This window comes from Phallusia mammillata, chromosome 7 (assembly GCF_965637545.1).
Source record: "Phallusia mammillata chromosome 7, kaPhaMamm4.hap1.1, whole genome shotgun sequence".
Lineage (NCBI taxonomy): Eukaryota > Metazoa > Chordata > Ascidiacea > Phlebobranchia > Ascidiidae > Phallusia > Phallusia mammillata.
Genome location: NC_137258.1, coordinates 19665174 through 19678725, shown reverse-complemented (window position 1 = coordinate 19678725; position 13552 = coordinate 19665174). Strand labels below are relative to the sequence as shown.

The window sequence follows — 13552 nt, the reverse complement described above, 5'->3', positions numbered from 1 at the left end:
TGCCTGTCTGTAACGAAAAAAGAGACGTCGGCTTTTCTCTTTTCATGGCCGGCGTTTTTCCACCCCGCCAGCTGACCTTTCGAGCGAAACGTTTGTTCAGAGGCGACGGCCTATTCTTTCTGGCAATAAAGGCTTGAGCGAAACCGCACTGAAATTGTCGCCTTGTGACCCAGATTGTATTTATGACGTAACTGTCTATTGTCTCACGTATCACAATGCAATTGTTCTCAAATTGTTTTATCACATAAAACAAGTAGATAATTGTCGCATTCAGTGATGTCATAATATGCCGGTTGAGTTTGCTTTATTGATAATGTTTTTAACACATACATTTCAATCATGTTAAAACAGGAGTTATTAGATTGTCTGCATTCAAAAGTACGTTGGTACGCAATCCACCAAAGCAAAAAGGTCAGTTTCCAGATAAACCCGAACCTTGAAAGGTAAACATTACTGACATAACTTTCTAACGTTGTTTGGTCTGCTCAAAGTAAATAAGATTCGCATATTTCTAAAATTCTTTTGACATTGCAAAGTTTATAATGTTACTATTGAATAGAACTGAAAGCAAACACTAATATCATTTAACTTGACAGCATATGGCTTCTCTAAAACACGCAATCTAGGCAAATCTACTAAACGTATTGCAACTTTTGTAAATACTGACGGTTAGGGCTTTTGGGTTAGGGTGAGGATTTGAAATATAATATAACATAAGCAGATAACCCTATGGGGATAATGTTCTAACATGTGCAAACTTCTTATTTAACTAGTATATCAACGTACTGTTTAATTGTGTAGAAATGAAGACTTACGTAAGGCGGTTCACGCCCTGCAGTTCGTGCCTGATTATGAGGAGGCGGAAAAATCTCATTCCGACGTTTTCGCGGAAGTTTATGGAAAGAAATATCCAATTCTCACAGTTCATTGCATGAAGGTTTGCGAACTAGAATATTTTAACAAGGAATTTGCCAAAAAAATGTGTTAATAATTTGTCCATTTAGTTCAACAATGCAATCAACATACTTTTTGCGTCACAAAATCTCCAAGTTAATCTGAATTTACTTTCCAAACTATCTATATTTCATAAAATGATTTTTTTACCCGATTGTATCGCTTCGTATCAAGTGCACATTATTGTGGGACTGTGTTCTGTAGAAAAATGTGACGGTTCTTGTATACATAGGAATATCAGTTCTGGCCTTTCGTAGCCAGTGAAAAATGGGACGGCTGTACATCACTAAGGGTGACCGAGGGCGATCTGCTATCCACACTTATGGAAACATACCAAAAACTAGAAGAGACCGGTCATGTAAGCATTGTAACTATACCTTATATGTCTACTGGTAACCGACTAGTGCGACCAATTTTGTAAGTTCGTTTGTAGTTTATGCTCCATACACACTTTTTCGACATAAAGGGTCTTTATCAGTGCACCTTTTGACCACTAGGCATTGACCGTATAGACTAGTGTAGTCACATTACAGCACTCCAGTTTTTGGAAGGACTGTTTGTTTGCCGGTGTAAATTGACTTGTATTCATCTTAAAGACTCACAATAAAAAAGGCTACAACCAGAATCATTTCCATGAGTATTTATTTGTAACGGTTAGATTTGTTAAATTAAAGTTCTCATGAACTATTTTGGGCCAGATTTACGCAAAAGTCAAACAGTCAAGGTCTTACTGTTAGTATAGGTGCGCACCTTAAATCACGTGGCCTCGAAATGTGTGACCCGTTAGTGCTAAATCTCCAACCAATTATCCCGCAGACATAGGTCCAACCTCATGTCTCACAGAGGCGAGAATTTCCCACACAAAGTAAATTTTATTTGTCTGTCCCACTTTAGGGGTTATTGTAGGTCACCGGGTGCTTTTTACACTTTGGTGCAAAATGTCCAGCGGATTACGTAACGGTTCACCGATTACGTAAAGGTTTTAGTCGCACATTTTGCTGTATGGTGAACCGTATTTGTTTGTGGGGTATGGGTTACGAACAAAAATGTCAATTTGTCATTGTTTATCGGATTTTCTCCTTATTTTTAAAGACAACGCCTTATTAATCATACTTGTACTTTTCAAAAACGCGTCATGTTTGTCCTGGTTTTAACAGCCTTGGTTTATTGTAAAGGCTAATTTTGCCCAAGGACAAATATATTTTTTGACAATCTTTTGTTTACCTTTTGGTAGAAAAAGTTGCATTTTAGCTTTGGATCTATCACTTTATAAAATCTAGGCCTATTCTACTGCTTGCCATAATACCCTGTTTTTGGTAGAAATTTGCAAAGTGTTTATGCCACTTTCAAATCAGGTTCTTCGCTTTACGACAAACATTTATGAAACCGTTTTGTTCGAGCGTGGACGGACCTGCTTGAAAAACGCCAATGCCAAACAACTTTCGCGTCACAGCCCGAACTCAGACGACAGTGATTATGGGGGTAAGTTTGAACTTCATATGACAAACAGTTATTTTGTCGCAAAAACTTGTTAATAGCCTTTGTTTGTTTCAAAAGTCGAAATGGCTCCTTAAAAGTCATTGCATGGTATGTAAATGTCTCGAGGTTATTAACAAAGTTGTTTTTTCAACTGTAATGTTTATGTAGTTGATTACAAAGGTAATTTTAAAACATTTTTAAAATCGACAGGGGCTAAAATGTAAGTTGAGTTTGTTTCGCTTGGTGAAAGAACAACATAGTGACACAATTGCACTAAATGTGACTAAAACAATCACTAAGCCGGAAATAGCCACGCAACGTTTAAAAAGCAAAATACTGAAGGGCATGCAATTGGTGGTTCATGGCTAAACGGCTGCACACTATATTAAAAATATATATGCGAATTAGAGCTCACAAAAATGTTAAGTTGGCGCATTTTCGTTAATAAAAGATTTTCACTTCTGATATAAAACTAAAGGATCCCTTCTATTAAACAGAACCTGCGCCACAAGGGAATGAGCTCACTAAAATTGCGTTCACGTATTACGGGACGAGCGCTGAACAGCTGCGTCGGATTCTGCGCAGCGAGGGTTTCAAAAAGGTCACAGTTGACGAAATTATGCGACAGAACTCCACCACGCCGTCTAGCGGAAATCGTAACAACGACGGTTTGCCCAATTTAAAGGATTTGTGCCGAGGCGCAAGAGGATCAAAGTCAGAAATTGGTTTGATGAAACTGGGACAACCAGAGGCCGATGCTCAATCTTCGCTTTTGTTTATGGATTTATCAGGAAGACAACAGAAAGTGATTAAACGGTAGGAACCATGGGCCCTGAAGAAAACATAAATATGCTGGTTGAGACGTTTTCTGATCGATTTTCAACGATAAACAAAAATACAGTCCAGAAACTAGAGGGCCCTCATTTGTACCAAACATTATGATCCTAGAGATGCTTTATTTTGCAATTAACCGCAATGTTATTCCGCTTCTAAGCACAAATATGCAGTTCAGTACCCATTTCATACTTGATTTCCACGGGCTCATTTGACTCATGTGGCCCTGGTGCAGCGCAGCGGCTTTACAGCCCTGTCGTCGGGCCTGATATGAACTATTTCCATTAGGAATTGCGCATTGTTTAACGTAAAAATTGAAAATAAGAACAACAACCAAGTTTCCGTTTGATCATGAAAAAGCTGTGTCATTTTATCCAGAAATGAGTGTGGATATTTTAATCATTGTATATTAAGACTAAAATACCACCACAATCCATATTGACGTCAAGCATCAGACCAATAAACATTTTGAAGCAAAGCTTGTTGCAGAAAGTTTACTGTTGGCAACATATCCTGGCCGAAAGAACAACAAAATAGAGACAAAATCCTCCCCCGTGGCAACCAAGTGTCCATACTGAATCCACTTAATCGTCACGTGATGCTCGAAAAGAAGAAAACACAACGCGAGAAAGCTGCGCGCAGAACAGAACTGTGAGTATCGCCTTCATGTGTTTCACCTTTATGCTCTTTTTCTTTGTAAAGGTATTTGCTTCGCTTTTTGTCGCTAAATTGCAGCACTAAACATTTTAGAATTTTTAAAAAGCCACAACAATTCTTACTACTGAAAAGTTTTGCCTCTTAGCTTTTAAAATCGTCTATTGTTTTATTTGAAAATTAAATTAGTTACAAAGAGACCTAAATCACGCCAAACCTGCTTATTGACTGAAGCTGAAGGGTAATGTGCCGTTTTTCAGAAAAAATATCGCTCGAAACAATTACGAAAATAATAAGATTCTATTGAAAACAGCAAGAACATTTGATTTAATTTCTTTTCAAGTCCGTGCGTACTGTTTCTTAATAAGATTCCAACACTAATATTATGTTAGTTAATTATCAGACAACCTTTTCACGGTGTGCGAAGCGTACGTGTTGCTGGATAAAAATGTTGATTAACAAAAAAATAGTTAAACCTCAAGCCAAACTGAAATCAACCCCATTTTGATGTTTGAAGGCACTCTGTGTTAAACGAGGCTTTCGAACGTGCAACGACTCCTTACGAACGTTGGTGGTTCAAAAAACGAAACTACCGAAACGTTGTGAGTATACGGGAGTCTGAGAGTCCGGACAGCGCCGATATGACGAAGACCGGATCAGGGGAAAGTTCTGATACGTCATCCCGATATGCTAATGACACACCGTCCACAGAACTTGAACACCCCGTGCTGCCTAGAACCCCAAAGAAGAATAAGCCGATTGTGGTGACGAACGTTGCAGCTGTGGATAAATGGACGTGAGTTGTACTGGATTTAAGAAATGTTTTTATGGTGACTTTGCAATTTGCATTGTATTTGTATTTTAAACATTAAATCGATTTTTAGGGCAAAGATAATCTGCGCTAACGCTTTTAAATAAAGAATACATCTTGACAATTTCGTGCCGCCAAATCTTCGCTGTTAGTTTGAAAGACTTGTTTATATTTTTCGTACAAAATTTCATGTGGCTGCATCTTTGCGTCTATTTCCTACCAGGGCATTTCTAAGCAGGTCAATGCACTAGTGCTATTTTTCTACGACCTAACAATGTTGCAAGACTTATTTGCGATTTTTTTTGCTGGTATAAATTTTATATTTGGTACGCAATAAAGTAAGTTAACTGTTATATGCGGCCCTAGATATACGCCTAATTGTATTTGGTACTTCGGAAAAATGTTTCCCAATTTCTGTGCTAGATATTATTTACCCAAAATGCTTCCGTTTTATATCATTAGATGCGAATGCGATGTGTGTACTGGTCGCCTTCTGGGCCTGGACATGTCGTGCAATTCGCCCCTTCGTATGCTGTACAAGCGATTGGGCAGGTCAGGGGCTCTGCCGCATCATCTAGTGGAACCGCAAAGCCCTCACTTTCCAGAGGAAAAACGCCACTCCTCTGCCGCTGAACGTCTTTTCCAGCGAGGTGTATAGACTGATGCAAACTTGTATTTACGTTTAACAGTTATTTGTTTAAGTGTTTAGTGTTCTTGTAACGTATAGGTGTGCAGCGTAGCTCTCCGAAAGCACATCATTCGAAGATGTCCACTAAGAAAAAGACATCTGCGCGGTAAGTAGTTGTCAGCTTTACTCTTGATTACGCAACGCTAATGCACGTTTGCATTCCCCAGCTCTTTAGACTCGGTTAAACCAGATTCGGTTAATTCGGTTTTTCGCCTAATTTGTACAAAACTTGAGGTACAGATGATGTGTTATGTAAGGCTTTAACCAATTTCAACATCGGTTAATCCGGATCTTTACCTAAACCGGACATTTTTTTGTCCAAACGGGTCCGGATTAACCGAGGTTTGCTGTATGTTCGACAATGTCTAAAATGTATTTAATTACGTACCCCATCTCTGACATCGTTAAAATAGTTGTGCTGCTTTGGTGCAAAATAATATCAACTGTTTTGGTTTAGTAAGAGCCACAAGAAAGCTCCCCCTGTTGACGTTTGGTGGAAATCTGTGAGCACGTACAAGACGCCGTTTTGGCAAAAGGACAAGAAAGCCCATATGGATTGTAAGTAAATTAAGTGGTGCAATTTTGACAACATATTTGACTGCCTAATTATTCAGCTGTTTCACGAGCAGTATTTTAAAATATCGCGAGTGATATGTAACTGATAATGGTTCAAAGAAATGCAAGTGTGCAACATTACGATCTTAGAAAACTTTATACCGAGTGAAACAAAAAAGCTTAACATAGCACCAAAAAAAACGTTTGTTCACACATCAAATTTGGAACAATGATTGTTGTGTGCAAATTATACCTCATCTCTTGACATTGACAATTTGAAGATAACATTGATTTATTATTTGTTTGTAGTTAAGTTTAACTTGGAATCTATTTTGGCTTTCCGAAATCTTTTTCTTTTTTTCAGGCCTAAAATACAGAGAAGGGTTTGGGCTTAAAATCGAGAAATTCGGGCTTTATTTGGGCTTGTCTTTCCACCTGGCATATTTTGTGCAAAAATTTACCAATTTTCGATTCTTCGTATATAAAACATTTCTGATTCGGGTCAGATTTTGTGATTGTTCTTTCAGTTTGGGCCTTAATTTCTACCCCTCTTATACAGTTCTAGCCTTTAGTGTACGTGTGTATTTTCTTGCAGCATTGGCAGGTTTCGATTGGCTTCTGAAATCAGCCGACGGTTACGGTTGCGAAAGTAGTGGAAAGAGTGGAATCAATCCGCGAACGTTGAAGCTCAGTTATAGCTTCGATCGTTTACGAGAGGCAAAGCAGAAAAAGGAGACCTCCAAGCCCAGTGAAGAAGATGGCCAGGTTTGCCCATTAATTTATTGTTTGTAAATGACAGAAATCATAGGCGCCGAGTTTTACAAAACTGCAAGGTGGCGGATGTAAATTATGACGTCACTTTTTGTGTCGTCACTAATGCGTACAACCACACGAGCTCCAACTCAAAGCACAATAAACTTTCAGTAGAATGCAACGTTTGTCAAATTCTTAAAACGTTTAGAAAATGTTTCGTCAAGTTGTTGCTCTTGTATCAACTAAAATAACCATTTAATACAGTACAATCGCATTGTACGCAATAATGGCCATACATTCACTGCATAATTGTGTGTCAAAGCACTAACCAAAACAGGTTGCAGTTGCGACCCGTTTTATTGCTTTTATGCCAGCATGCTTGTTTAAAGGAAAACTATTCCCAAATTTCTTCAGATTTTACGATGTTTCGTACTATACCGCTACAAACAAATCAAAATATTCACGGTGGCCGCCACCGTGCTTTACAAACCCAAGGTGGCGGTGCCACCCCGCCACCGCCCACTCGGCGCCTATGACAGAAATCATAGTACACCAGGCCTGTTGAAGGAGCTATACCCAATCAGCCGTTCACCAGGCATTTCCACATGGCAAGGTATAAGCGAATAAAATCTAGCCTATAGGCTTTTACTGTGGTGAGCGCTCTCAACTGCACAGACTTAGTGGTAGATACGAGTGTGTCGTGATCGCTGGTCTGCATGAACGCTTCTGGGCTGATCCCAGTGATGAATTTATGTTCATCTTAATTAAACAACAGAAACTAATTCAAGCCCTTTTGAGATAAGTTCATTGAAAACTATTATGTTTTTGGGCGAAACAAAAAAGTAGATGAAAAGCTAACGAATAAACGGAAATGTAAGTTCTTTTTGTAAACGTTAAAGCAAATTTAACTTAAAAGTGCTTGTGCTAGGACAGTTAACAAAACGAAGTTAAAAAACTGTCTTCACAATAGGTATCATTTGAAACGTAATTACATCATCATTCCGGTCAAACTTGTTCTCATAAAATATTATTAGGCCTGAACCGGGTTTTGGGCTGGAACTTTCGAGTTCGGGCACACATATGTACATCTACATAAGACTCACGCACTTGTACACTTATGTACATCCTTACACAACTGGTACGCTAAAATGTTAAATCCAAGGCAAAACCTTGAAATACATTTTTGACGCTCTTCCATTTTAAGCTTTTGTGAATTAGACTGAAATCGAAGCACTAAACCGAGAAGAGGAAACGAAAAAAACTGAACAATCCAATCAACAGAATCAAACAAAAGATGAATCACTCGATCTTAAAGCATTGGATGTGCACGGAATCGTTTACAAGTAAACTGTTGAAATGTGGTATCTTAGAATTGTGACTATTGACTCTTAAATATGTGTTTAGATATCAACCTGGACAGGGACACGAGTTTACTAAGATTAACACAACACTTGAAAGCGAAGTAAAAGACACGGTAGGTGACAAATTAAAGATTATTATGTCCAGATATTTTCAAACATGGTCCCCCACGGGTGCTGTGCGAGATTTCAAAAAATTAAAGGGTTGTGTTTTATTTATTTTTCGTGGATTCACAGACTTAATAGACATAACAGCATATTTACTATAGAATCTCTTTTTAAATCTTCGGTTTTTACCTATAGTAATTTATCTTGCACTGTTTCATTAAATTTTAGTTCGTGCTACATAAACTCTCCAAAAGAAATAACTCGCTGTTTAAGTATTAAAAGATAAAGTGTTGTTTGACAAGACACTACTGATTGTTATTTCAACTTGTGTATTTTAATAAAATTAATAACGTCTAAGGTAACTACAAAGAATCCTGAAGTTACCTCCACCGATGTCACTGAGCCACAAGACACGGCCAAAGATACACATGACGCGGCCAAAGAACCACAAGACGCGGCCAAAGAAACATCAGACGTGGCCAAAGAACCACAAGACGCGGCCAAAGAATCACCAGACGCGGCCAAAGAAACATTAGACGTGGCCAAAGAAACCACCACAGACGATCAAAAGACCGACAGTGCCCCCAATGTTAAACCTATTTTGGCGTGTGTGGTGAAAAAATGGAAACCGAAGAAAAAGCCAATAATACCAATGCCACCTGACAATGAACTTTTGGCCCCAGAGCAGAAATGTAGCGATTTCCTCACTTCGGACAAATCACGTTCATTTATGGCTCAACCGAATGACCTTTCGACTTCGCCAAGCCAAACAGTAGTGGGCGCACAAGAGCGATTCTTCGAAAGCAACGTGCCGGATGATTTTCCTTTACTTTGTTTGGCTGCTTTACGTGACTTCGTTGTACGGTCGGAGACAGTAATCACAAGTAAAACGTACGAGGTAGGAGATTAATTTATTTCTGTTTGTGCGTTAAACGTGGCTTTTTGAGGTGAAACGTTTTTGTCATGCAATTCACAAAGTGATTCATGTGAAAAATTACACAAAGTATTTCCAACAAAAAGTGATAGTTAACTGGCTATTAACAATAGGGGAGCTCTAAAGAAGGGTATTGCAGTTCTTAGGAAATTTTGGGTTGCCTTTTTTTATGCTCAGTAGCACAGTTAGGCACACAACGGCCAATCTATACTGAAGTTTAGTAATTTAGCAAAATCGACCGGCATTATTTGTTTTCTACAGAAAATCGAGAGTTTAACAGTGAACAGAACACCGCTTTGTTCATATGGAAGACGCGAGCAGAGCATCATAAGATAGTCATGTACAGGCAAAAGGAAAGGATTTAAACAAAACAAAATACACTCAGTTCGTTGATTACGTTTAGTGTTTTACATGAGTGGACCCAGAATTGTCCGAAATCCACAGGAAAAGTGGCATATAGGCTAGTACAAGATGTATTTCAAAATGCAATAAAAAGACCAAAAATCTAGACACGTACAGTGGATTAGGTAAACTGAAACTACGCCTAACATGATATTATACTGTTAAAACTGGCAGTGTTAAAAAAGTGACAATATTCTTACAAATGTCAAAACAAGCAATATGCTATGGATGTAAATTATGTTGTAAAGTATACAGATGATAGTTTTACAAATTTCAAAAGCAGCCATCATGCAACGTACGGGTGTTATCGTTGTTTTCGGCCATTTTCGGCAGGTATAAGTTTTCTTATAGGCGTTAAGCTGTAAAAAACTTTGTTGCGTTGAGACTGAACACTTTTGGCGAACTTCATGTTCGTGCCGTGAAGGTGGTCAAGAATTCCACTGAATCCGTAACATTGGTTAATACTAAAAAGAGAAGTTAAGGTTTAATGAAATAACACACCAAATCAGGGAAACATGTATATGGAATTGATGTGTGTTGACCCTAATAATACCTTTCGTATGCTCACACCGTTCGTTCGGTTATAAGAATGATCTCTTTCATTTTTTTTAATTGACGTTATAATCATGAAAATACTTTCCGTCGTATTTTTCACTACAATACTTTATTTAAGTGATAAAATTTGCAGTTATTATAGTGTATTTTGCCAATCATGCTTACAATTGCAAACTTAACATTTATCATGCGTTGTAATGAGCGAACCAATAAATATTGGGACTAGGTGGTGGGAAAAATATACACCAAGTTCTCAAGCAATTTTTTGGGGGGCTTGTGCCTCTCCTTACAAAATGTGCGCCTGTATGATTTGTTCTCATACGTTGTGCAATGTACATGCTTTTTCTCTCCCCCAATGTATATGTTACAGTGAAATTTATCATCGCTGCGACATGTCTGTTACAGCAAAATTATTACTTACTATACGTGGTGGTAATCGTGACTTTCTGGTGACGGCATCCCGGGAAAGTGATAGCCGCTGTGCGCGTGGACAGTATTAAGCGTTGCCATGGCAATCCACACGCACGTCGTGAACACGTGACACCGGACGATCGTGGGAGCGATGACCACTGTCAGTATATTCACCATCTAAATACATAAGAAAACCTGCTAAGCAACACTACACTTTGTCGGAAGAATCGATACTGGCAGAGGCACAAACACTCGTGTTGTATGAAGGAAAAAGTTTGTGTGGTGTTCGACGTGTAACGACGGTAAAAAAATCGCTAGTTTAACACTATGATGAAAAATAGGCTTTACTTTTATGAATGCAGATGTCCAATATCATCAGTTTAAACGTTTTATCGTGATTTGCTTCAGTCTTGTTGTTACGTGACTCAAAGTTAGGTCGAAAACAATTGTCGATAAATTGAAGGCTCAAATCGTCTAGTAACGTGCGATTAAAAGATAGGCCCACAGAATTTTTCTAGCTTTGCTTACAATATCTTCCAGTGGATGAGCGTAGAGAGCGGAAACTGCGATCGGCGCTTTCCACTCGTGATGAACTTTATGAATGTGCTTGTACAGAAAAGGAATATGCAAAAGTCTGAAAAAGTTTGATAAAAACTTTGAAAAGGGTATAGGCTTCCAACAACAAAAAAAGCTTGTTTAAAAAAAAAAATTGGGGATCTAGAATACATGCTATAATGTCAGATATTGTTACAAAATAAGCGTAACTGTGTGGGATTATGATAATTGTGCACAAAAAGGACTTCAATTAAGGATTAGATCTAGCAAGTGATCAGCCGCTACAACTGCAGGATAACTTACTATCTTGTATATATTATGCCGTACAACTTTATGTAAGTTACTTTTAAAACTTGCCTGTGCACATAATAAAACATTATTTCCTCCAAAACCACACATCCCAACAGCTGTGCGACCAAGTTTAACAAGTTTGGTAGTTGTTCAGTAAAGGGCAGATCTCTCCAACAAAATACGGGAAAATACAAGAATACCACCAGAGCAACCAACACATTATTTGGTATGACAACCCGCAGGCATTTCCACAAGTCTTCCTTTGAAAGCTGTAAAAGCGCAAAGTTACTTTTAATGATTCACTTTTGCAAGTATTTTTGTATTTTTGTTGAAGTAAATCCAAAAACCATTGTTCCAGCAACAATAGAAAATAATGGCATACTGTTAAGACATTTTAAAAGCGTGCTGCAAACTAAACTTACTGGTTGGTTTCTGTCGGTCTGGATTTTGTATTTTGTCAATGCGAGGGGCTTTCCCGTTAGGTCCAGGACAAGATAGAAACAACTTGGAATCCAGTAACACAGAAAGTAAACAGTCAAGAAAACTGCAAGCAAAAACCAATAAGTGTGTCATTCTATTTCATTTCGTTTCACAATAAAAACTTGTCATTCACGAAACGTACCAAAAATATTGTAAAAAAATATTATCTGCCCAAGGCAAAAGATAAAATATCATTTTGTTATTTTGCGCATGCAACTAATGCGACGAAACAGAACTCATATATAATGTACATCAAGTAACCGGATATCATGACGTGGATCCTAATTCTTTACTGAAGCTGCAAGCAGTAAATTTTAATGAGAAATCTAGACTTACTCACGTTGATAGTACATGGCGAATTGTGTGGTTCCGAAAATACTGAGGGTTTTCAGCCAAAGGCTTTCAAAGAAAGAACCAATCCACGCCAATGCAGCTTGCAGCAAACTAAATGCAGCAATTTATTACATAACAAAAAAGTGTTTTCCAAAAATGTTTATTGCCATCATTACAATATTTACGAGGAAAAGAGTTTCTTGCTGTGTTTGTAAACTTACTTGCTTTGCACTTTTTGTGAACCAGCAGCTATCAGCAAAACACTGACTGCTATCATACCCTTCCACTGCATGTTCGACATTCCAAGTATATCCTGTCATGAAATGTTTCATTAAACTGTTCTAATTTGAGCCTAAAAGTTTAAAATTTATTAAGGTAGGCCTACTAGATAATTAAAAACAGTCAACTAAAATTAAAAAAATTAAAAAGCGGGTCTAGTCGCTTTTTTCGAACTCTGTAATACCATTACTTTGAAACAGTTTTTTATTGTTAGCTTTTGTTTGGTCAGTTTTATTCTTCATCTACAAACACATCAAAAGTACTATAAATTTACCTACCTTCATCGTGTTGCTGCACTTTCGACAACACCCAAACTACACTAAAATATCGCATCCATGAGACATTTCCGATCACGACCTGTCGTTTCTATCATTAAAAAAATGCCTTGCAGAGCATATGGCCGTTGTTGTTTACAGTTCTAAACCCTGTTTTGTTCAATATTTGTCAACAGCTTTTAAGCCCATCTCCTTTTTACTTATATTGTCAAATGTTCAACGTTCATGCGCTGCGATTCCTAACAAAGTTTCATCGCCATAAAAATTGGCAAAAGAATAACGATTGTTTTTTTGCCGAGCGTATTCTGTTTTGCGTTTGAAATAGCCTATAACGCCTTAAAATTTATTATACTTTTGACTGTGAACATTGCTACTGGGATCACCCCCGAAGGTCTAAGCGTTTATAAAGACCAGCGATAACGACGCATCGGGCAATAGGTCCTGTAAATGTAAATCACAATTTACCGGGGGCTACACCTGCTGGGTTGTCAACGGACTTGAAAAGTAATTTGATCATAAACATTACTGCCAGAGTACTGGTGTATATAGAATACATCGTTCAGACGTTTCGACATGCAATCTCTGTTGTCATCATCAATGCAGGTTGTCAATCAAGCTGTAGAACACGGTATATAAAGCACTTATACCGAACGTTGTGCAACAATAAACAAAAAGTAAACACTACGCAAATCAAAATTCTTATCAAAACAATCTGGCTTACCACAGTTTACACAAAACTAAGAAAACCACAAAACTAAACATTTTAATTGCGATCAAGACAGACAATTACAACAATCTACAACGATTTATCATGTGTAGTTACGAATTAAGTTGAGCGCTCAG

General features: G+C 37.9%; 2 protein-coding genes across 3 annotated transcripts; one reads left to right on the top strand and one right to left on the bottom strand.

Moving 5' to 3' along the window:
• Positions 1-38: 38 nt before the first annotated feature.
• LOC145238104 (uncharacterized) lies at positions 39-9464 on the top strand. 2 transcript variants are annotated; one of them, XM_080101167.1, is made up of 15 exons: positions 39-443; positions 802-937; positions 1187-1312; positions 2310-2436; positions 2931-3249; positions 3757-3918; positions 4439-4717; positions 5195-5382; positions 5460-5526; positions 5878-5978; positions 6571-6740; positions 7947-8071; positions 8133-8202; positions 8553-9092; positions 9390-9464. In XM_080101167.1, exons 1-15 carry the CDS (start codon positions 340-342, stop codon positions 9462-9464), a joined length of 2589 nt encoding a protein of 862 aa, XP_079957293.1. In that variant the 5' UTR covers positions 39-339. The 2 variants fall into 2 exon arrangements, with proteins under 2 accessions (XP_079957293.1, XP_079957292.1); XM_080101166.1 differs by having other exon boundaries at positions 3742-3918.
• LOC145238107 (fatty acid hydroxylase domain-containing protein 2-like) lies at positions 9087-13102 on the bottom strand. Its single transcript, XM_080101170.1, has 8 exons — positions 12713-13102; positions 12377-12468; positions 12163-12266; positions 11765-11886; positions 11409-11611; positions 11025-11130; positions 10507-10673; positions 9087-9994 (listed from the first exon to the last, which is right to left on the bottom strand). The coding sequence occupies exons 1-8, from the start codon at positions 12716-12718 to the stop codon at positions 9835-9837; spliced, it is 960 nt and encodes a 319-aa protein (XP_079957296.1). The 5' UTR covers positions 12719-13102; the 3' UTR covers positions 9087-9834.
• Positions 13103-13552: the final 450 nt, after the last annotated feature.